The sequence below is a fragment of the Lissotriton helveticus genome, chromosome 2_2 (genome assembly GCF_964261635.1).
Source record: "Lissotriton helveticus chromosome 2_2, aLisHel1.1, whole genome shotgun sequence".
Taxonomy (NCBI): domain Eukaryota; kingdom Metazoa; phylum Chordata; class Amphibia; order Caudata; family Salamandridae; genus Lissotriton; species Lissotriton helveticus.
In genome coordinates this window covers 472,286,985-472,308,736 of record NC_136060.1, presented here as the reverse complement: position 1 = coordinate 472,308,736, position 21,752 = coordinate 472,286,985, and the positions used below count along the sequence as shown (strand labels likewise).

The 21,752-nt window shown below is 44.4% G+C and overlaps 1 protein-coding gene across 3 annotated transcripts in view; it reads left to right on the top strand.

The window, feature by feature from the left end:
* The window catches only part of DNAAF9 (dynein axonemal assembly factor 9), a 548,844-nt gene that overhangs the window by 225,599 nt on the left and 301,493 nt on the right, over positions 1-21,752 (top strand). For all 3 annotated transcript variants that reach the window (XM_078678718.1, XM_078678720.1, XM_078678719.1), the window contains exons 10-15: positions 3,576-3,711; positions 4,144-4,225; positions 13,600-13,636; positions 15,195-15,282; positions 20,953-21,029; positions 21,168-21,212. In XM_078678718.1, coding sequence (XP_078534844.1) covers positions 3,576-3,711; positions 4,144-4,225; positions 13,600-13,636; positions 15,195-15,282; positions 20,953-21,029; positions 21,168-21,212 — 465 coding nt within the window. The remainder of the gene's footprint in view (positions 1-3,575; positions 3,712-4,143; positions 4,226-13,599; positions 13,637-15,194; positions 15,283-20,952; positions 21,030-21,167; positions 21,213-21,752) is intronic.

The following is a 21,752-nucleotide window of genomic DNA, read 5'->3' as shown; positions in this document are numbered from 1 at the left end:
TAGGAAGGAGTGGCACCAAAATTAACCATAGAGGACAGAAGGGAGGGGATATGGGCATGGAACTTAGACTTGCAGGGTAGAGGTGGCAGTGACAGGCTGCAGTCATCTGATCATGCTAGGCAGGTGGGAGAGACAGTGGCAGCTCGACAGAACACTCAGAGCAGATAGGAAGGGGAGTGGAAGCTCCATGGAATATGGTGAGCAAAAAGGAGGGAGCAGGGCCAAGCACACAGACTTCGGAGTGCGGGGGAAGGAGGGTAAGGGTAGCATGCTAAGCACAGATGCTCAGCAGGAATGCCTCAATGGCACATGGAATTAGACAATGGAGGGCAGGAGGGGTGGGCAGGGACATCAAGCTAAATGGAGGGCAATGGCAGCTCATTCGACCATGGAGGGCAGGGGGGAGGGGGTTGATGCATGGACTCGGACTACAGATGGTTAGGAGAAGGTGGATGAGGGCAGCAAGCTAACTGTTCATGGCAGGCAGGAAGAGCAGTGGTAGAACAACGGCCACACTGGGCTGTAATGAGTGAGCAGGGGCATGGACCTGTACAATAGATGGCAAGGAGGAGAGGGGGACACGAGCTGCAAGCTTGGGAGGGACAGCACCATGCCAGGTCAGGCCCTGCGCCCATCTCCTCCACTCCCCCCTCCCCCCGTGCATTGCAATGGGCATTTTACTTAACGTAAAAAAAATGTCACAGAAAAATCAATGGTTTCAGGGTCGTTATAGTTGGGTCCGGATTTTTTACGCACAAACCCAAAGAAATTCAGCTGTTAAAGTTAGTTATTTCAAGTAACTATAACTCGTGACCTAATGTAACTATATCTCGCGCCCTCCCCATGCACTGCTAATTACCCCAGATATACATCACTTGTGACATCTTCTATGATATCATTGATAGTATCACTGTAACATTTGCAGTAAAATTATTGATGAGAAAACTGCATGGCGAGGGCGCGAGTTATAGTTACTTGAAATAACTGTAACTAAAACAGCTGAATTTCTATGGTTTTGTGCGTCACAAAGTGTGGCAGGGTATGCTCAGACGTGAGTCCCTTGCTCACTTGGCCACTGGATTCAAGATAGCATGGCTGATGAGGATTAAGAATCCGAAACCGATCCTAGGAAGCTTGTTTCCGGTCCAGGGAAGACATTGCTTGGCAGTTCGGGCTGGACTGTTCCCATAAGCCACAGGGTCAGACTGATTTGCATATAGCCATGTCTGAACTGGGGTGGCTGAGTGAACTAAAGAATGGTGATGGATTAAACCCAGATCAGTTGACTGGGGGTGAGTGTTTGATTTGTTCAAGAGCTCCGTCCATCATCCCCTTTTGTATCGCTTTGTACGCCCTAAGTGTGGCAGGGTATGCTCAGACGTGAGTCCCTTGTTCACTTGGCCACTGGATTCAAGATAGCCTGGCTGATGAGGATTAAGAATCCAAAACCGGTCCCAGGATGCTTGTTTCTGGTCCAGGGAAGACATGGCTTGGCAGTTCGGGCTGGACTGTTCCCATGAGGCACAGGGTCAGACTGATTGGCATATAGCCATGTCTGAACTGGGGTGGCTGAGTGAACTAAAGAATGGTGATGGATTAAACCCAGATCAGTTGACTGGGGGTGAGTGTTTGATTTGTTCAAGCGCTCCGTCAATCATCCCCTTTTGTATCGCTTTGTTCGCCCTAAGTGTGGCAGGGTATGCTCAGACGTGAGTCCCTTGTTCACTTGGCCACTGGATTCAAGATAGACTGGCTGATGAGTATGAATCCGAAACCGGTCCCAGGATGCTTGTTTCCGGTCCAGGGAAGACATGGCTTGGCAGTTCGGGCTGGACTGTTCCCATGAGGCACAGGGTCAGACTGATTTGCATATAGCCATGTCTGAACTGTGGTGGCTGAGTGAACTAAAGAATGGTGATGGATTAAACCCAGATCAGTTGACTGGGGGCGAGTGTTTGATTTGTTCAAGCGCTCCGTCAATCATCCCCTTTTGTATCGTCACAAAACAGCAGCAATAGAAGTCACATATTTGTTTCAGTGGCAGGCTGAATAAAATCTAATTGCAGGGAAAAACAAGTGCAATTTTGCAATTTGGGTAAAGCGTCTGTGAACATGTTCAATTGAATGTGCTTCAATTGTCTGTGATAGATATTCAAGGTAGGGTTTTGTTATACCAGATCAGTACGTAGGAGCACTGTACTTTCTCTTGATTTTCTTTTTAAAACATGTTATTAGTGAGATACCTCATTGTGAGTTACTTGGCTGTTTTAAAGAGCTATTAAGGAGGCTCTCTTCCAGCATGAGTCCATGGTGGTCTGAATGCCTCAAGGACCCACTGATAGTCATTGCTCAGAGTCCGAGTTATACTTAGGAAAATGATCATGGATTCGGAGAGCTCGCGTGATCATTATTCTGATCACTCGCAAGTCTTGAGGACAAGTGAGATCCCTTTGAACTGCATTAAGCTATGAAAGAGGCCATTGACTGCTAAACACACATTGACTCTGTGTCATTGGTTTTATGTTGGCTATTTCTACTCTTAAAAAGGTTGTTCCATGAGGATCCGTCCTGTTCAAAATGCCTAGTCTGGTCTAATTGTGTGACATTTCTGTGAAAACTAAGGATATTGCTACTCACAGAGGAGTTTAATGACCATATAGAGGAACAAGGCCGGAAGCCGAAGGCTAAGTTCTTTTATAAGGTTATGGAATTCGAAGGTGACTTGCAGTAGTCCTTAAAATACAAAATAACACCATCACCTTTCCCACAAACCATTTGAAACCTTGATGTGTAGATTTCATATGAAAGAGAGAACATGTTTGCATACATGAAGAATAGATATAAAATTTCTAGTGCAAAATTAAACACATCAAAAAAGCTGTTAGATATTTCTTGCAAAAAGATTTTAGAGTCCTTGTAATTCCAGTTAATATATATATATATATTTCTAGAGGTGTAGTTGCTTGGAATGTGTAGAAACATGCAGAAAGATTATAACTTTTTTATAAATTACCTAACAAGTACAAAACATAAACATGGTTCCATAAATAATCTCCTTTCTGCTTGTCAACCACAGCTAGAAAACAAAACAGAAGAAAGTAAATCCATGTTTTGTTTTCGTTCTTTAAACCGCTGCTTTAATTATACTCCCTGACCTGGCCTGCCTTTCTCCTCGTTTGCTGGCTCTGGCAGTCGCCATTGTGTCATCAGAGCTCAACTGAAATCATTTGAGTTCTGATGCCACAAGTCACCGGTTATAAAAAGTGTAACACCATTCTAGTTGTCGGTGGCATATATAATGACAAATGGAGGTGCCTTCAATGCTGCCTTTTTTCTAAATTATTTGTGGCATGTTTATTGTGTGTTTTGATTTCGCTGAGCTGCATTTATTTGAAGTGACTTGCTGTCATGACTGCAAACCTTTATTGTAAACCTCTGTGGCTCCAAGCAAGCTTTGAGCCAGTGGTTCTGGATGCCAATATATTGTCTTTGCGGTCGAGAGTCCTGAGCTACTTTAGGTTGACGATGATTGCAAAGAAAGCAACTAGATATTTAACATTATATTCCATTTTCAGTCCCAGCAGGCAACCCTATGTACTGTTTGGCTGTCACTCTACTAAAGAAAACCTGAATTCTGGTAATTTCAATTTTCCATCCGAAGGACATCTGGTCAGAAACACTGGATTTGGAGGAAGCACCGCTAAACACCTGGTCAGAAAATAAAAACATTTTCTCACGTTAATATTTCAAAATAACCTTTAAGCATGTTTATGAAATAAGAATATCGCCTTTATTGTATTGTTCAGTCTAGATTTCACTGTCTTGAACGGTTCCCTGTTAATGTAAAAAACAAACAAAAAAATGTGGTGTTGGGGGGTTCTGATTGTGTTAAGGCTGTTGTGGTTAGACCTCTTATTTGAGGTTGATAAGATGAGAACTTTTGGTTTGGGTGGGTTAACCATTAACACCTACATTTACAGCAATCTTAAAGAGGTACATTTGCAGTGGCACATACAGTACAAGAATAGTGTATTATTTTTTGATAATTTCCTGACTTCCTTTTGAATGGCCTTGATGCTTTGTTAGTTTATGCATTTTTATTTTCCTAACCCTTTCCTCATACATTACAACTATTTCCACTAGCTGGCGCAGTGTGTCTCTCCAAAAGGACCCTTGGCCTGTTCACGGACGTATTTCTTTGGGACTACTCATGTTCCTTATTTGGGTAAGAGCTTTGGAATTTTGTTGTTGTTATTTTTTTAAACAGGAATGAGTTTGCTGCGCTAATCAGAACTAAAATGTTAACCTTGAGGATTAAGACATGTAGGCATAACCACCACGCGCTGTAAATAAACCAGGTATTGTGGGGGCACTTATTGTAGTAATGCAAAATTGGGGCTGCTGAGACCTCTGGAGGGAACGTTATCCGACACATAAAGAATATTCCTGTTATTCGCCGCCCATGGCACATATAGTAGGCTGGATAGAGCGCTGGGCACTGCACATTTACAGGTGGAAATACATTATTGAGTTCGGTCTGCTAATACACTACACCCCCCTCCAGCCAAGCTCGGTAGGACATATTGGACATCATTGTCCGAATCGGGGAGAGAACCCAAACCGCCAACTCTCAGTGAAATGGGGCGCGCCTCAAAATCCACTCAACAAAGCTCTCCCAGATGCATGCAGTCTGCTTCGCCACACATGGTACAGCGTTCGAGACACCCACTTTCTCCATCAGCAACGACGACAGCCTGTCCGGCGGGACCCTATTGCACAATAGTCTCTTTTCCCATTTGTCCCCCTCATCTTGCCAACGAGAGGCGTGCTGCAGCTGCGCTGCATAGTTATAAAGATCCAGCCGTGGTGCCTCCAATCCACCATACTCGTTAACTGGTTCAGAGTGGCCAGAGCCACCCTAATACGGGGCCATCCCAGTAAAGATCAACCAATGTGGAATTCAGTTGCCTAAAAATCATCCACCTAGGTATGAGACACAGTGAATTCTGTAACACATATAAAAATTGGGGCAGCACCACCTTATTGGCCACTGCCAGTCTGCCTATTAAAGAGAGTGCAAGGATATCCCAAAATCCCACCGAGCGCCTCAATGCGTCAATCATCGTGTAGATATTATATTGCAGTATCTGCGCATCATCTATTGCAACTTGTGTGCCAAGGTACCTGAATTGCTCTGTCTTCCATCGTAGTCCCAGTCATGGAAGCTGCTCGTGGGGGAGTCCAGCCAACCAAGCCAGAAGGAAGATCAGTGATTTATGCTTGTTAATCCCCAACCCTGAGTAGGTGCTGAACTCCTCCAGTACCCGGAGGAACTCAGGCACAGCCCCAGGGGAGAGGAGACATAAAACAGAGCATCATCTGCAGATAGCGAGATGATATAAGGGATTCTTGCTGTGTTCTTGCCCCACTGCTCCAAATCCCTGCATGCTCAAATTGCCAGTGGCTCAATTGCCAAAGCGAATACTAACGGTGACAATGGGCTGCCCTGGCGCATAACCCTCTCCAGCTGCCACTCCTCAGACCTGCTATGCCCCACCTGAACCCTGGCGCTGATCGCTGTAGGTATTTTCTGGACCCAGCGACGAAACAGAGGACCAAAACCGGCCACCCTCAGTACCTCCAGCAGAATTCCCCAGTCGCCAGAGTCAAAAGCCATCTCTAGATCTATGGACACCAGAGCCAGCTCCTCATCTCTATAACATGCCTCATGCATGATCTTTGTCAGTCTTTGAATGTTTATACCCGTGCTGCGGGTTGGTATGAACCCACACTGGTCTTCATGAACCAGGTGGGCCATATGTGGGGCCAGCCTAGCAGCCAAGATCTTACACAGAATTGTAATGTTGGAGTTAATCATTGTGAGGAGCGATACACAGCTGGGTCCCGGTCATTACCCCCGGGCTTCAGGAGTATGACAATCTCTCCTTCCTGCATGGTCGGGGGCAGTAGTCCCCGTTCATATGCCTCCTCGTACACCTGCAGTAGGGGCTGCACAAGCCAACGGGAAGCCATCGGCCCCCAGAGGCTTAGTCCCCTGCATGGCACGTAATGCCTCTTGAATCTCTTAGACTAGTATCTTGGTATCCAGTTCCTCTACTCCCGTATGTGGTAGTTGCATGAAGGCCAACTTCTTGAGAAGGGGAATATAGCGGCCCTCGTGCACTGCTGGGTCTGATGTGTAGACTAGTTGCAGGAGTTGTTTAAATATCTCTAGTATTCATAACCTAATGTACACTAAGTTTCCGCCCTCATCTGCCAAGTTGGTCGTTAGTGGAGCTGTCGGCTCCTTTCGCAGTATTAGGCTGGTAAGCACCCTGATTTATCCCCCTCGGCGTGAACCCTCTGACGATACCGATTCAATGTATAATTGTCTAGCCTGTTCCATATATCTCTGATTCACTTGCGCAATCTCCTTTCCCGATCTCCTGTGTCCAGGTCAGTCTGATCCCCTGCCTGTGCCTCTTACTCCTTTTTGAGATCTCTTTGCAACTGTCTTCGTACCCCGCATACCAGCCCAATGCTAGCTCTCCGAGCCACTGCCTTGAGGGCCTCCCAATCAGTAGCCCTACCCGTTGTCCCCTCCCCAATTTGCAGCCACGTAGTCCATCTCTACCTTCGAAAAAGCAGTTCTCCCCACCTGGTCATCGAGCAGGTCTTGGGTAACCTTTATTGTCTCGGTCCCAGTACAAGAGCCCCCCCACCTCACCACGAATCGCACCGGGGAGTGAACCAACAAAAAACGAGCCGAATATGTTACCTCTGCGTCAGGGAAGGCTGGCGTACCTGAGACCAGCACTCTGTCCAGCCTACTGTGAGTGCCGTGGATGAGGGAATAGCAAGTGAAAAGCGTGAGCATGGGGTGACCCTCCAGCCAAAAATCCTGATAGGCGGAACCAAGGCCCTGTGCGCTCTCTCTATGAGGAAGAGTTCAGAGAGGCCCGGTGGGCGCAGCTGTGTTATGGTCCATTGCGCTAGGAACTGTTCCGCGGACCCCTGCTCAGATTTCGCTGGGAAGCCCAAGATCCGAATGTTGTTGCGCCGGGCAAGCCCCTCCTCATCCTCATCCTCAGCCTGTGTTCCAGGGTTTTCGTTGTGGTGGACATTTGATCTACTTGCCTCTTGAGCTATGCCACCTCTCCCTTGAGTCCCATGATGTCTCCCTCTGCGATGGACACCTTGTCTGCTACCTTACCGAGAACTGCTATGAGGAGGTTGACGTCAATCAACACTGCCTCTATTTGGTTCTCGAGGGCTTTCCTGGAACCCTGAATGGCAACCAGAAGCTTGGCTCGGGAGGGCTTGCGCCATCCTCCCCATCATCTCTTTCGCCGCCGCCCATCTGTCTTATAATACGTTGAGGGGGAGGTGGCGAGGCGTGGTATATTGCATGATGGTGTTGGGTCCGGCAGAGCGATCCGCTTTATCCTTGCCCAAGTTCTTACTCTGGCGAGACCACAAGTCTGCAATTTCCGGTTTCCAGCCGAGTGCTGCCCTGCCCTGTATGATCAGGTGTTGCCCGGTTTACTAGCTCCCGCTGTGCCTCGCTCCGCCAGCCAGTGATGAGGTCCGCTGACTCAATGCGTGAATTTACTAGCTGCGAGGGCACCCAACTCAGTACCTCCACAACTCCACAGTTCGAGGACCTGCAGGCTGTTCTCGCTGCCCTCCCTCCGCTTTGGTATTGTGGGCAATCCTGGATAAGCTGATCAGGGGTTAGGGTCTTTCCGCTGGTGTAAGGAGCAGAACCTAATTGGTAAAGCTCAGTCTCAGTGCTTGGTGCACTACTCGTCCTCCTTCAGGCTGCCAATTCATATGGTCCCTGTGCCGTCTGAGTGCCCTTGGCGCCCCCACACCAAGGCTGGACTGGTCCTGAGCTCCGTGTGCACCTTGTCACCTCCTGGGGCAGTTTCACTGTTCAAGGAGCTTGTGCTACTATCATCGGGCGTCCGAGACCTAGCGATCAGTCAAATACACTGCAGCGCGTGGTGCAGCACATTGGGCTAGTGCCCCTTCGGAGCCGCAGCCAGCCCCAACCACGAGGCCAGCTAGGCCAGCTCAAAGGTCCAATACCCTACCTTCATGCTCCACGGCAGCAAGGATACTGACAGTTGCCTCCCGCTCTCCCATCCCCTACTTCCCCGGGAGTCATTTTTTTTGCCAATGGGCCTCTGGGTCCTCCCGTTGCTGCCGTCAAACCTTGTCCGTCAAGTAGGCCTCGTTTTGTTTAGTTGTCCACTCCCCGCTGCAGCTCTCTGCTACAATGCTTGAGGACCGATCCCTCTCCACCTCATGTAATTGGCTGCGAGGCCGCCGACCTCCCCGCCCACCACCATGCCCGATGTATGCCAGCCCCTCCATCGATGGGCCCTTCCCGGCCGTGATTCCTACCGATGGGCCCACCTCGCTGCTATGGCTCTGCACCTCTCAAGCATGCTTCCCGGAGGCATCTTCGGGCAGGGGCGGGGCATGGACCAATGCCTGCCATGTGCTGAATCCCGAGCGATCACTGGCTACTCAGAGGGTCCTCAGAGTCAGAAACACTTCGGTCCCCTGTCGCAGCGCAGGCCAGCTGGCCCACGTCGCAGGGCTCTATTGAGCCTCCGGGATTTGACTCATCCACGGAGACCATGCTGCCAACCATGCTGCCAACCATGCAGCCAAAGCGAGTCCTCAGTGGAAGACCATTCTGCATGGTTATTTAAGCTTTCTGGGCTGTTTTGTGGGTCTGAGCAGCAGGATTAAGCAGAATTACTCGGCGGGTCGGCCGGGAGCTCTGATGCTCACGTCCTGTCGGCCATGTTGCTTGGCCATGCCACCCCACCTCTCTGGGACAACTTAATTAGAATTATTATAAGTTAGGAAAAAAAACAAAGACAACAAAGTTGGGTAAAACATAAGAGGAAGTAACTTACCTGATGCCTGGTCTTTTCTTTTCCTCTGAGGGCGGGAGCACCCGAGTCAAGTTCCAAGATGGAGTGCACATGGAGGGAAGAAGAAAATAAACATCAAGCGACCAGTGTTCCAGGAGAGCGCGAGAAAACTCTGAAGGGGGATAGGCAGACATCAGTATTCTTTGTGACTCTCAAACTTATGGAACTAGTTTCACATGCTTATTCAATACATTTCTAGCATTCTGACCCTAGCAAGTAGTTTACTGGTGTGCTTGGCCAAACCCTTAACAGTCCCCTAGTAATGTCTGAGAGCCCACGGCTATAGTGTGCAGTTCTGGTGAGTGACCACTGCAGTGACTGAATGGAAGAAAAAAGTTGTTGCTAAAACTACCTTCTGGATGGTAGCAACATTTTAAGGGGCCCGTTGTATTCAGTTCAAACAATAGGACCTCAAACATCTGCCCAAACTTGTGCATATTGGGCTACCAATGAGCGTAAAGTTATTTGATCAACTACACGAGGAGTGCCATAAGCGCATCACCATATTCTTTAGCTTCCAGATGCTCTATTACACCCATAAGAAATACATCTATTAAAGCTTGTGCTTGCCAGATAATTTCCTTCAGAAACCAGTATCTGATAGAGGCATCTAGCCTCAAATTCCTTAACTTAGAATTTCCACCAGGCGCCAGTCTGGATCCGGAGATATTTCAGCAGTACCTCTGTGCGCTGGGGGACGGATTTGTATGGCTCCGCCCTGACGTCGTCCTTGGATATAACGGCTCTCTGACGTCGGTCTTCTTCTTTCCCGCACTGCAACACGGATCTAGAAGAAGCGGTTCCTCAGGCCTCTTTTAGTTTATTGGCCTTTTCGACGCCTTTCATGTCCAGAACAGTGTGCAGATGCCTTCGGATTTCAAGACGTTCAAGACCTGTACGCGACACATGTCGGCTATGGATCTGCATGCCATTTGCATGTGGTGCTTGGGCGAGCACCACGACTCCGAGGAGCCGGAGGGCGCTGACTGTAAAAGGCTGAAGCCCAAGTCCTTGTGGGAGTGTCGGATAAAGTTGCTGTCAGCCCAGATGTCCTGGTCGGAGTCCAAGCAGCTTCGCTCCCCTTCCCGTGCTGGGGCTCCTGCTCGGCGCAGCTCACAGTCGTTCACATGGACGCCATTCGCCCTCAACAGGTAAGTGTAAAAAGTCGAAGTCACAGAGGCGGTCAGCCTCGCGTGGCCATGGCGCTGGTGCCTGTTCCTCCCGGTCTTTACTAGAGTTCCACAGAAGTCGACCCCACCTATCCACCATTTCCTTAGGAAGGGGCGACTAGGGCCCATATGGAAGCCTACTATCAGGCTTTACATGTCCTCTTTGGGTCAGCCCCTCTCACTGGCGTGCCTTCGGGCTCACCCAGAGGTGTAGGGGACTCTGATCGGGGTTTCACCGGCGGGTCCTCCGTCGGTGCTGATCGAGTGCCCTGGCTCCGTATCTGGAGTTGCTGCGACATCGGGATACAGCCCAGTGGTGCTTCCCATTGAGACATCAGGGTGCAGCCCAGTTATGGCATCAGGAAACAGTCCGGTGGGGCTTCCTGTTAAGACGTCTGTTGCGCCTGCAGCAGAGGATTTGTCTCTGCCTCAACGCTGTTCCACGCCGCCTTCACCAGTAGGGGTAGACATCGATACAACGCCGTCCGACGCCATTCGGCAGAGACACCCTTGGTGGCGGACTTTGATACGGTGCCTTCTCAAAGTCATTCAGCGCCAGAGACACCCTTTTCATTTCCTCTCCACATGGTGGATGAGGTCTTCTGTTTCCACTTCTCCAGTGTTGCAGGTGGATTCTGCACCTACTGGTGGAGTTAAGCATTTGGATGCTCACTGCCAGCCTCAGCCAGGAGGTTCTTTGAACCTTGGAGGGCACATTAGCCTACAGCCGTTCCCTACCTATGATTTACTGTCACCCCAAAAAATGGCTACGGAGGCTAGTGCACCTTTTGCTAGGGTCATTAGGGACATTTTAAACTTCCAGCCTCCGGTTGTATCTCTGACTTCGGATCTCTTGTTGGAGATTCACGATCAAGACGGCACTAATGTTGAACCTTTACTGCCCTTCGGTGAGTCATTATACAACATCCTTCTGGTGACTTGGGCAAGACCCTCATGAGGAGACTCTGTGGTGCGTGCCATTGTACATGGTCATCGACCTGCTCCAGATGATCCTGTCTCTGTCACTACACCCTAGGGCTCAAGGGCTGGTCGTACAAGCAGCTTCAGCTTCGCTGCTTTTGTATTCTCCTCTATTGCTTCCACAGACTAGGGAGTCCTGGTGGTTGGAGTCATGTGGCCGGAATCTATTTGCATCCACGAGCACGCCCCTCAGATCTTTAAATACGTCCTGCGTGTTTGGACGAGCTTCTTTTGTCCTCTGGGATTCTGTTCACTGTCTCCTTCAGTCTGGGTTTAAGGCTTTTAATTCCCAGATATCTGGTTCGGCTGGGCAGCTGTTTTGCCTTTGTTTTCCATTTTCTCTGCCTATGAGCTAGTCTCAAGAGATGGCCCTCTTCCCTCCTTTTTATGGGGGTGTGACTTACCCTATGTAGGGTATTAGTTGGTTATTGTATAGCTGTTTTCTCATGCCACATCAGGAGTTCTTCCTAGGTGGTATATTTCCTCGCTGAGGATCCAGCTTGTCCTTCTCAGATTATTGTTCTTCTGCAATACCCCTGGAAGGTTCTGTTGTCTTTTTATGGTGAAGGCTTCTGGCGATGTGCTTTCACTTATTTGTCGCTCAAGGTGTTGGTCATGGAATTTCGGAGCTGGACATGACGTTGCTCTATTTTAAAGTTTCCATGTATGCGTTTTGGTTTACAAGGTAGCAATGTCTTTGTAGTGATGGTTCCTGCCTCTGATAATGCGAGCATTGTTCAAATCCCGCCAAGGCTGACTTCTTCAGGGTATGCTACCGTATGCATACCTTTCGTGCCTTTTAGCTGTGATTTCTCCCTTTGTCTTATAGCCAGTGCCTCCTGGGAGCATGTTTATTTTCTTCCACTTCACAATCAATATCCGTTTTGTTTCAGTTCTGGCATGGTGTTTTGGTAGACACAGGATTCCTACTGGTCCACCTTGCACCCCACAACATTGGGCGGTGCTTGGTTTTTTGTGGTCCGGCAATTCTACAATCCCTTGGGTGTGGAAGTGCCTATGTTTTTCACTTTCCTTTCTCATTACAGTCTTCTGTTTGGTTTCCCAGGTATGCACTTCTGTCTAGTTTCCCTGGTCGGCACTTAGACTTAGGCCAGTAGCGGTTGGTCGTGCTCAATGTCTTGTGCTCCTAGTTTCACAGGCATTTACCATGCATGGGCTCAGATCCTATGTCTTTCTTGTTAGAATATCTTAGGTTTCTTAGCCCCAAGCTCGGTTGTTTCTCTGTCTTTCTTTCATAATGCTAGCGGGCCTTGTTACTATGTCCGGCTTCTGCCGGTATTCTTTGGCCAGAATGATTCTGTGAATGATTTGTTCAGTATGACTCTCTTGTGATACATTTCTGAGTCTTGATAATGTTGCATGTGTGCTGTAGGTGCCCCGTTTGGCGTACTCCAATGTGTGGTGTGGAATCAGGAGTCCACAAGTATGCATATACATATACGTCTCTATGTATACAGGGGGGTATGTACCTCGGTATCTACATATGTCTGTCTTGTGGCATCCACTGTAGTGGATGCACATTTTTTCGGCATTGTATATCTTTAATGCTGTTCTCCTTTCCGTAGTGATATCGTTTTTGCAGATCCCTAGGATCCAGTACACAGTTCTTCTTAATGTCGGACACTTTATGGATTATGTTTCCATTGTGCAATTGGCCCTTTTTTATTGTTAATTTTCCTTCGTCCCTTTCTTAAGGGTTCAATGTTCAATGTTGTCCTCTGACAGCGAGTTCTTACCATTGTTTTATTACTTATGATGCTTGTGCAGAGACTATTGTTCCTCATAACAGCCAGGTTTGCTCTTGCTACTCCTGCCTGTTTTGGTCAAGCATTGTTATCCTGGTTCTATTTCTATGCGAAGAAACTATACTCGTAAGCTGTTTTATTTAACTGAACTTGCATGCAATGTAGTGGTTAGGCATTGTAGTGGAAGCAGTGTTGCAAGGGTGTACCCACAGAAGGGGCAGCCTGAAGGTCCAGACTTCAGAAGCATGGTGTTTTAATATGGACTAGTGAATGGCTGCAGAAAAGAATGTTTGTTCATTTAGATGGTGTTTCATGATATTTGAAAAAGGTTGCTCTGAACGTATTTCTTCTGTAAATGCTGTTGAGAGTGCAATGAGTACAGATATTGATATGATTAGCGGGTTAATAATACGTAATGGTATTGGTAATGGTATTTTACATAATACTCAAATGGCATTTGTTGCTGTGGGATGCGGGAAAAAGAGATGTGTTCCTGATAGTAATCCTGTTATTGTTTTGGAAGTTTATTTTCTAAAAATAAGTTGACATAAGGTAGAAAGGAATATTAACTTTCAAATTTATGCAACCAAAAACTTTAAGTATTTGTAAAATGAATGTTAAGTATCTCGTCCACTTGATCTTAATTGGTTATTATCTATTTCACATTGACTTAACTTTGTTTAAAATTACAATTATAACCATCACGTTTAAATTTGAATTTTTCCTTTGCAGGAAATGACAATGAACTGCAGGCTACCAATGAACATGTGTAAGTTTTTTTGTATAGAGAATGCTGAAAATGCTATTTAGTGAATGAGTTATTTCTATCATTAGATAATTTAATTGTAGGACTAGCTAATTATTTTGATGATTATGGTTTTCCTGTGGCACATTTTGATGACATTTTCATTACTTCATTGGAAATAATGTTACCATCAATCTTGTGTTCTTAACTTTCACATGTTCTTTTGCAAAACAGCCTAGATTTCCAGCGTGACTTAACTCCTCATTGCCTCAGTCACCCAGTAATAAACCCTATCCCCCATATTTCTATGTTCTCCAGCATTGAATGTCTCATAGATTCTCCACTTGAATTAGTTCCCATCCTTAAGCTTGGAATCTCAGGCATTTGAAAGAGCAGTATTAGAATGCATGCATGTAGCCTATCAAACCCATTGTTTCGGGTTGTATAGCAGAAAAGTGTGTCGAGATTCTTCCACATGTTGAGCCCAATGGAATCCTTATCAGCGTAGTGCCCATTCACACCATTTCTACTTCACTTTCTAAATCGGAAAAAGAATATACCTACTTGGTTTGATTTTTGCTACATCTCTTTTATCTCCGAGGGCGTCCTATTCCCAATGTCAGTAACTTGATGAGTTTCTGCATCTTGACAGTTAAGCTAAAAGAAATTATTTGCTTAAATATACAATTGCTAAAATTATATTTGAGGATACCTCCCATTGGTAGGTGTTAGGCATATGTCCATCCTTGTCGCACTAGAAACAAGTGGCAGTGGTAATAGGAGAATGGTCAGCACCTCCGTTATGTTTGCAAATATTCAATAGTTAAGGTAAAGACGTGCTCAATGAAAACACTGTGCCACCAAAACAGTGTTACTCTGTAGAGGAGAAGCTTTTCCGTATACTATATAGGACTTCTCTGCAGGAAGCAGGGAGCACCATTCCCAAGGGTTGCCTTGCACCTACTATGAATATCGCACTTTTACATTGAAATTTTAGGATTGTATTCTCGTCTATCAGAACAAGCTACACAGTCTCAAGCTTTTAAGTGTTACTCGCACACTTGGAAGACTATGTCTATAGTTGGATCAGTATCCGCTACACCGAGGATAATTTTGAAGCTTTTGCAATTTAGTTGAATTGAACAATCATAGACGTTACTGTCAAAGTTTGAGCCTTGAGAAAGTCGTCTACACGACAAAACACGTGTCGGCTGTCTGCATCTACGCTCCAACTACGTGTCAACAATATCAAGAACTTATTTAATATTGTATTCACATTTAGACTTTATTAATCTGTCCATTCTGTTTATCTTGGTGTTTTATTGAAATTAAATCTAACTGACAACAGTTTGAAACTGTCTTGATGCTGTGTTCTGTTTTATAATTGTGATATGTCCATCCTTCTTAGCCTAGCCCTGAGGGATAGGTGGATATTTTCCTGTTAAAGATGTGTTCCTCCAAAGAGAGCTAACAACTATATAAAATTTGACTTTTTGCAATGTGTTGCTGTTTTGATCTGGCTGCTCAGTTTTTAAAGATTCATTTTCATGCACTAAACATTAAATAATTTTGTCCTTTGCAGTAGGGTTTTGTCACTCGTCTATGCTGCTGTCGTGCAGGCTGTTCTTGCTGGCATTAAAACCTATGTCAAATTGTCCAGTATCACAAAGGTAATCTTGTCTAAAATTTAAATGGTGTAAGCCATGGTTGATATTTTTTATTGTATAATTTCAAAATACGAATTATGTATTGTGTTATAATTGTAATCTAATTTGTATTCAGATGACAATTTAAAGGAGGCTTACAAGGTAAGCTAAAGACCGGAAATCTATTTTTGTCAACAACATTAACAGAAATAGGAGAGAGAAAAACAATGGTAAATAATAAAAAAAGCTGTACTTAAGGGTTATTTTAGAGAAAATACTGTTCTTTAAGTGATGGAAAATCCAAAAAGGAAACCGTGTCTGGTTTGAAAAAAAATAGTACTCAAACTGATTCTTTGTGCAGAAGTCCATCAAGCAGTTCTATTTATCATAACTGTGATATATCAGCCAGTTTGTGTGGTATAAAGATATGTTCATATACATTTGTGATGCAACTTGTGTACTAATCGGTTGCAATGCAAATTGTACATTAACAGGTGGTTGCAGAAGTGACCTGCCTAATCTATATAAATGCTCAGGGGCCTGTTTGCTATCTCCTGTGAATGGCTGCAAACGCAGTGATGGAGGCTTGCAAGAAACAGCAAACCTTCATCCTTGCATTCCCAAGTGAGAATCTTTTTTTTATTTTTTTAAAGCAGCCTGTGTTCAAAAGGGACTATTAATGCTTTAAACAAACAGAAGAAAAAGAGTTCCCAGATTAGGAAGACTTCTGGTAGAGCAGGCAGCGGTTCCATGGGCCTCTGCTGTTCCCTTTCGAGGCCATCATCATGATTCCTCTTCAGGCAATCAGATACCACCCCTTTGAGGTGTCAATATCTGATCAATGCTTTGCGATCACAGTTGAGATAAAAAAAAAAGCATTGCTACATTCCTCTACGAATCTGGGAAACGGCCTTTACAACGAAGCCGTTTCCACGAAATCTTTAACCACGCATGCAGTACAACGCATGCGTGGTTACCACTAAAAGCTTTACCACGCATACCTTTACTACGAGGTTTGTAGTAAAGGTATATGTGGTAAAGGTAAAAAGTAAAAAAAAGGTGGCTTGGAGGGGTCTCCCCCCCCAAATAAAAAAACTCACCAGAAGTCACGTTGGGATCTGCACATAATCAGCGTCGTTTAAGAGAAATCGGAAAAAAAATTCCGTTTCCTCTTAACGACGTATGACGTCACCACGCAAGTAGTCGAGGTAAAGGTTATGCGTGGTAAGCGAATTCCGTTGTAACGCATGCGTGGTAAAGGCATGCGTTGCAACGGAATTCGTTGTAACGTCATACATTCTACGAATCTCGGATTGGAGGTCCTAGCTCACGGTTTTAGACAATGTGTCCATTTCAGCGAATATCCCCTTCTTTAGATACCTGTGCCATACACCCCACCGGTAGTGCGGAAGATGATTTCCAAGACATAGCAATGCGACGTTTGGCGAGTATCAAGGCAAGATCTACAAACCTATTAATATTTTTCATCTTTTTTTGTACGTGACATCAACCCCTGCAGTGATTGAAGTTGGGCTGAACAGTTTAAATAGAAGATACCTCTTTATGTTAAAAAAATGAGTCAAAGGCAAATGCGTAAAAAATGAGTTAGCACTTTTTATTTTGTAGTTCAAATTGCTAACATTTCTCATTCTAAAGACCTTAACGGGAAACATTGAAAATAAAACAAGTCCCATATTACTGTTGTGCTTCTATTCAGATTTGGTCAAATGCAATTTTTTTGCACTTTGTAATCAATAGCAGAATGTATTTCCATTGGGAAGGCTATCTGTTTCAGTTGCCTGATAAATGCATACGAAGTGTATGGATGCAATGCGTTTCCTAACTACCTTTAAATAAGGTTAGAGGTAAAAAAAAAAATACAAAGGCAGAGGTGCTAAAACGTGAGTTTGCTCCATAAAGGAGGACCCTTGGAAGCTTCATAATGGCATACCTGCCCCAATTAAACAGAGACAACTGTGAGCGCATTGCTGTATCCACGTTATCATAGCAGCAAATGTATAAACCCATAGAATAGCCATGTCCAGTGCAGATCTTTTGCTGTGCTTAACCGTTCACCTTCCCACGGTGTCAGTGCATGCTTGCGGCGAAAAACAAAAAGAGCGGCACACCAGGAGACTGAATAATAGTTTATTATGCACCAAAACAACGCGTTTCGGCGTTACCCGATAAAGGCTATAGCCGAAATACGTTGTCTGTTGCACAAGAAACTATTCTGCAATCTCCTGGTGTGCCGCTTGTCTTGTTTTTCCTAAGAATCTTTGAGTAATACACTGGACATACCTTAATATAAAAAAAAACACACACACACACACACACACTTACTTACACACACACGCACACACACACACACACGTGCACACACACACACACTTACTTACACACACTCACACACACTTACTTACACACACTCACACACACACACACACTTACACACACACTTACACACACACACACACTTACACACACACACACACACACACACACACACACACACACACACTTACACTTGGGCAGAAAGGCACTACAAATTCCCAGCGTGCAACACAAGTTGAACTCACCTGTTGAGGCCCACTGGAAGGTAGTATAAGTAATTGACATGTAGAGAAGGGCGCCTTTCAGCAGGACTGTGAATAACATGGAAGCCTGTGATCAGGGAGCTGGTTCTCTGAAACGCATATGGCAAGTAAGGACGTCCAAATGTAAAATGCTGGTTTTGCTTTTATTAAAGAATCAAAGGAATTTATCTGCTGTGGAGTGTGTTTTCACAGCGTTCTTAATCGAGGACAAATTAGCAGCAATATAAAAATATATATTTACTGAAAAAACCAAAGGTAATAGCGACGTTATAGTTAAGCTCAGATTTCACTCGTAAAAAATCATTGAAATTCAGCTGTTCTAGTTACCTGAGCAAACTATAACTTATGTCCCCACAATGCACTGCCTATGACCTCAAATATTACATCACTCATGACATGAGTGAAGTGTGCGAGTGAGTGCATGAGTGTCTTAGTTGGTCTGAGAGTGGGTTTGAGAGTATCTGAGTGGGTCTGTCAGTGGGTGTGTGAGTGTGTCTGGGAGTGGCTTTATAAGTGTCTCAGGTGGTATGTGTGAGTGAGCATCTGAGTGGGTCTGTAAGTGGCTACGTGAAGTAGTGTGCATGTGAGTGGGTGCATGAGTGAGTGGGTCTGTGAGTGGGTGTAGGAATCTCTGGGTGAGTGATTGCATGAGTAAATGGGACTGTGAGCAGGTGCATGAGTCTCTGCGAGGGTCTACCGGACCATGCATCAATGTCTGAGTGGGTCTGTGAGTGGTTGCGTTAGTGTCTGAGTGGGTCTGTGAGTGGTTGTGTGAGTGTCTCAGTGTGTCTGATTGAATGTATGGGTCTCTGAGTGGGTCTGTGACTGGGTGCGTGACTGAGTGGGTCTGTGAGTGGGTGCATGAGTCTCTATATAGGTCTGTGAGAGGGTGCATGAGTCTCTCAGAGTGCCTGTCCCTAAGTGGTAGTGTGAGTGTCTGAGTGGGTCTGTGAGTAGATGCATTAGTCTCCGTGTGGGTCTGTTAGTGGGGGCAGGAGTGCCTGAGTGGGTGGATGACTGTCTGAGATGGTCTGTGAGATGGCACATGACCTTCAGAGTGTGTGTCTGTGTCTTTCTCAGAGGGCATGTCCTTAAGTGGTAGCGTGAGTGTCTGAGATCCAAGTGGGTCTGTGAGTGAGTGCATGAGTCTCTGATTGGGTCTGTGAGTAGGTGCCTGAGTGGGTCTGTGAGTGTCTGAATGGATCTTTAAGTGGTTGCATAAGTCCTTGTGTGCATGAGTGTCTGAGTGGGTCTGTGGGTGGGTACGTGAGTGCCTTATTGGGTCTGTGAGTGGGTGCATAAGTCCCAGTGTGCATGAGTGGGTGCATGAGTGTCTGAGTGGGTCTGTGGGTGGGTACATGAGTGTCTGATTGGGCCTGTGAGTGGGTGCACGTGCCTCTGAATGGGTCTCTGAGTGGGTGTGTGAGTGTCTTAGTGATTCTGTGAGTGAGTGCATGAATATCTGAGTAGGCATGTGACTAGGTGCAGGAATGTCTGAGTAGGCCTGTGAGTGGGTGCATGAATTTCTGAGTGGATGTATCGGTGGATCTGTGAGTGTCCAAGTGGTGCCGATATTTGCAAACGGATATATATATGCGCATATATATGTGTGTGTGTGTATATATATATATATATATATATATATATATATATATATATATATATATATATATATATATATACATATATATATACATATACATATACATATACATATCCAACAAACTGCAGAGACCCATTTGGATGCAGCCACACACGAACTCCATTTAGAACTCCTTTATTTCAACAGCCTGCCAGCAGGGTTACAAAGGTGACGCTCTTCCAGTAATCAACTGCCAAATGCATTTCGAGAGGCACAGCTCTCTTCGTCAGTGGCAAGTTCATCATCTGCTGGCACACTCCCTCTTTCATAATGTTAAGTCCCCGCCCACTGGGCGTTAGCAGTCAGAGGCGTTTCTGGGATCAGTAGTCTGTGTATCAAATGGAGTGATCCCCAGCGAAATGGATGCAAATTTTAAAACCAAGTGGAATGAAGGCACATCGCATTTGTTTGCCTGCCTTGCTTTCCTGCCATTGATGGAGTGTTCACAGGGAATATCTCTGCAGTACATATACATATATATATATATATTTATGCATGTGTATATATGTATATATATATATACATATATATATTTATGCATGTGTATATATGTGAGTGTGTGCTTATATGTATGTGTGTGTATATGTATGGGTGCATATGTATGTGTGTGTATATATATATATATATATATATATATATATATATATATATATGTATTTGTGTGTGTATGTATATATATATATATGCATATATACGTATTTATGTGTACATGTATGTATGTATGTCTGTGCTTGTATATGTATATATGTGTGTGTGTATGTGTGCATATATAACATATATGCTATCTGGAGTGTTGTGTTCTTCTTTCACAATTTTAGAAATAGTTTTAAGTGAAAATGATATACTAATACATCATTGTATTGCTTTACTAAGAAGGACAACCTTATATCAAATTGTTTAGAGTGTGGTGGAAGACTTTATTTGTAACTCAGAAGCTATATTGTTTTTTGCAAAATCTTGCATCCACTTCAACATTTTCCAAGTATTGATTTAAAACAGGCATGGATTTGTCTAGCATCATAATAAAGTGTTTTTTTGAGTTTGCTCTGTTTGCTCTATGTTTCTGTGATAAATTATCCTCTTCCCATTCTTTTGTCTTCTCCTCCCAAGATATTTTCTTGTCTGGGCTGTTTGTGTAAGTGTATTCTCTAAATGCCAAGTCTCATTGATTTGATCAACTCTAATAATCAAATGTGTATCTGGTTTATAATATAGTGTTAAGAAAATTAGCCAAGTTAATATAGTTGTTAGATAATTGTATTTATATAGCTGTTAGTTTTTAAATAGAAATGTTACATCAGTTCAGCAAATAGCTTCTGTTATATTTTATCTGATTTATAGAATACTACAATTGCTGTAGTAAAACAAAATTGGGAGATATATAACTGTAATTGTCTCCGATCAAATCAGCATAATTGTATCAAATGACGGTTAACCTAATAAAATTTTTTACAGGCAAAAGAAGCAGCAGAACAGTTATTCTGGTCTCTTTTGGATTCCTTTGAACTTGTGCAATTGAAAACTGCTCTCCGGTATGGAACCTTTTCTACATTTAAATGTTTATTTATTGCAGTGAAGAAAGGCCCAAATTGGTAAATGTCCAGATTAACTGCGATTGCTGAATCTTTGACATCATAGTATTTATTTCCTTTTTCTTTTTATGCTCCTAGATCTAAAACAACATTTCAGATTCAAGCTGTAAATTATCATGGGAGGTCAGTACCATTCTGAGTAAATACGATTTTAGAAACGTTTGATCTTCATTGGCACATTAACTCTTTGCTCTCTGATTCTGCCTCCATAAACTATTTCATTTTTCCAGCCAGTTTACAATGAAAGAATTCCAAGCATCTACCTTTTGTTCTGTTCCGAAAAGGTAAAGACTAGGTCTATTGGGAGATGCAATGGAATTAATTGTTGGATAATTGTAGTACTATATCTAGAAATTCATTTCTATAGGATGACAAAATTGCTAATTTAAAAAATAATCTTACGGGAATCCTTCTTTTACTTCACTAATAGTAGAATTGAGAACCACTGTTGCCTGGCCAGCAAGAAAAATGTCAGTGGAGCAAAGGAAGGCATGCAATGTATTATAATACTGGTGATATTTTGCTATCCCTTAGTTTGATCATTTCTCACCTAATGACTTGATGACATTTGCTGATATGACTGCATCTTCAACCTAATGATTTGGCGACTTTTGCCGCTCTGTAGTCCCTTTAAGACTCAGTGGGACTTTCAACTTTTGGTCC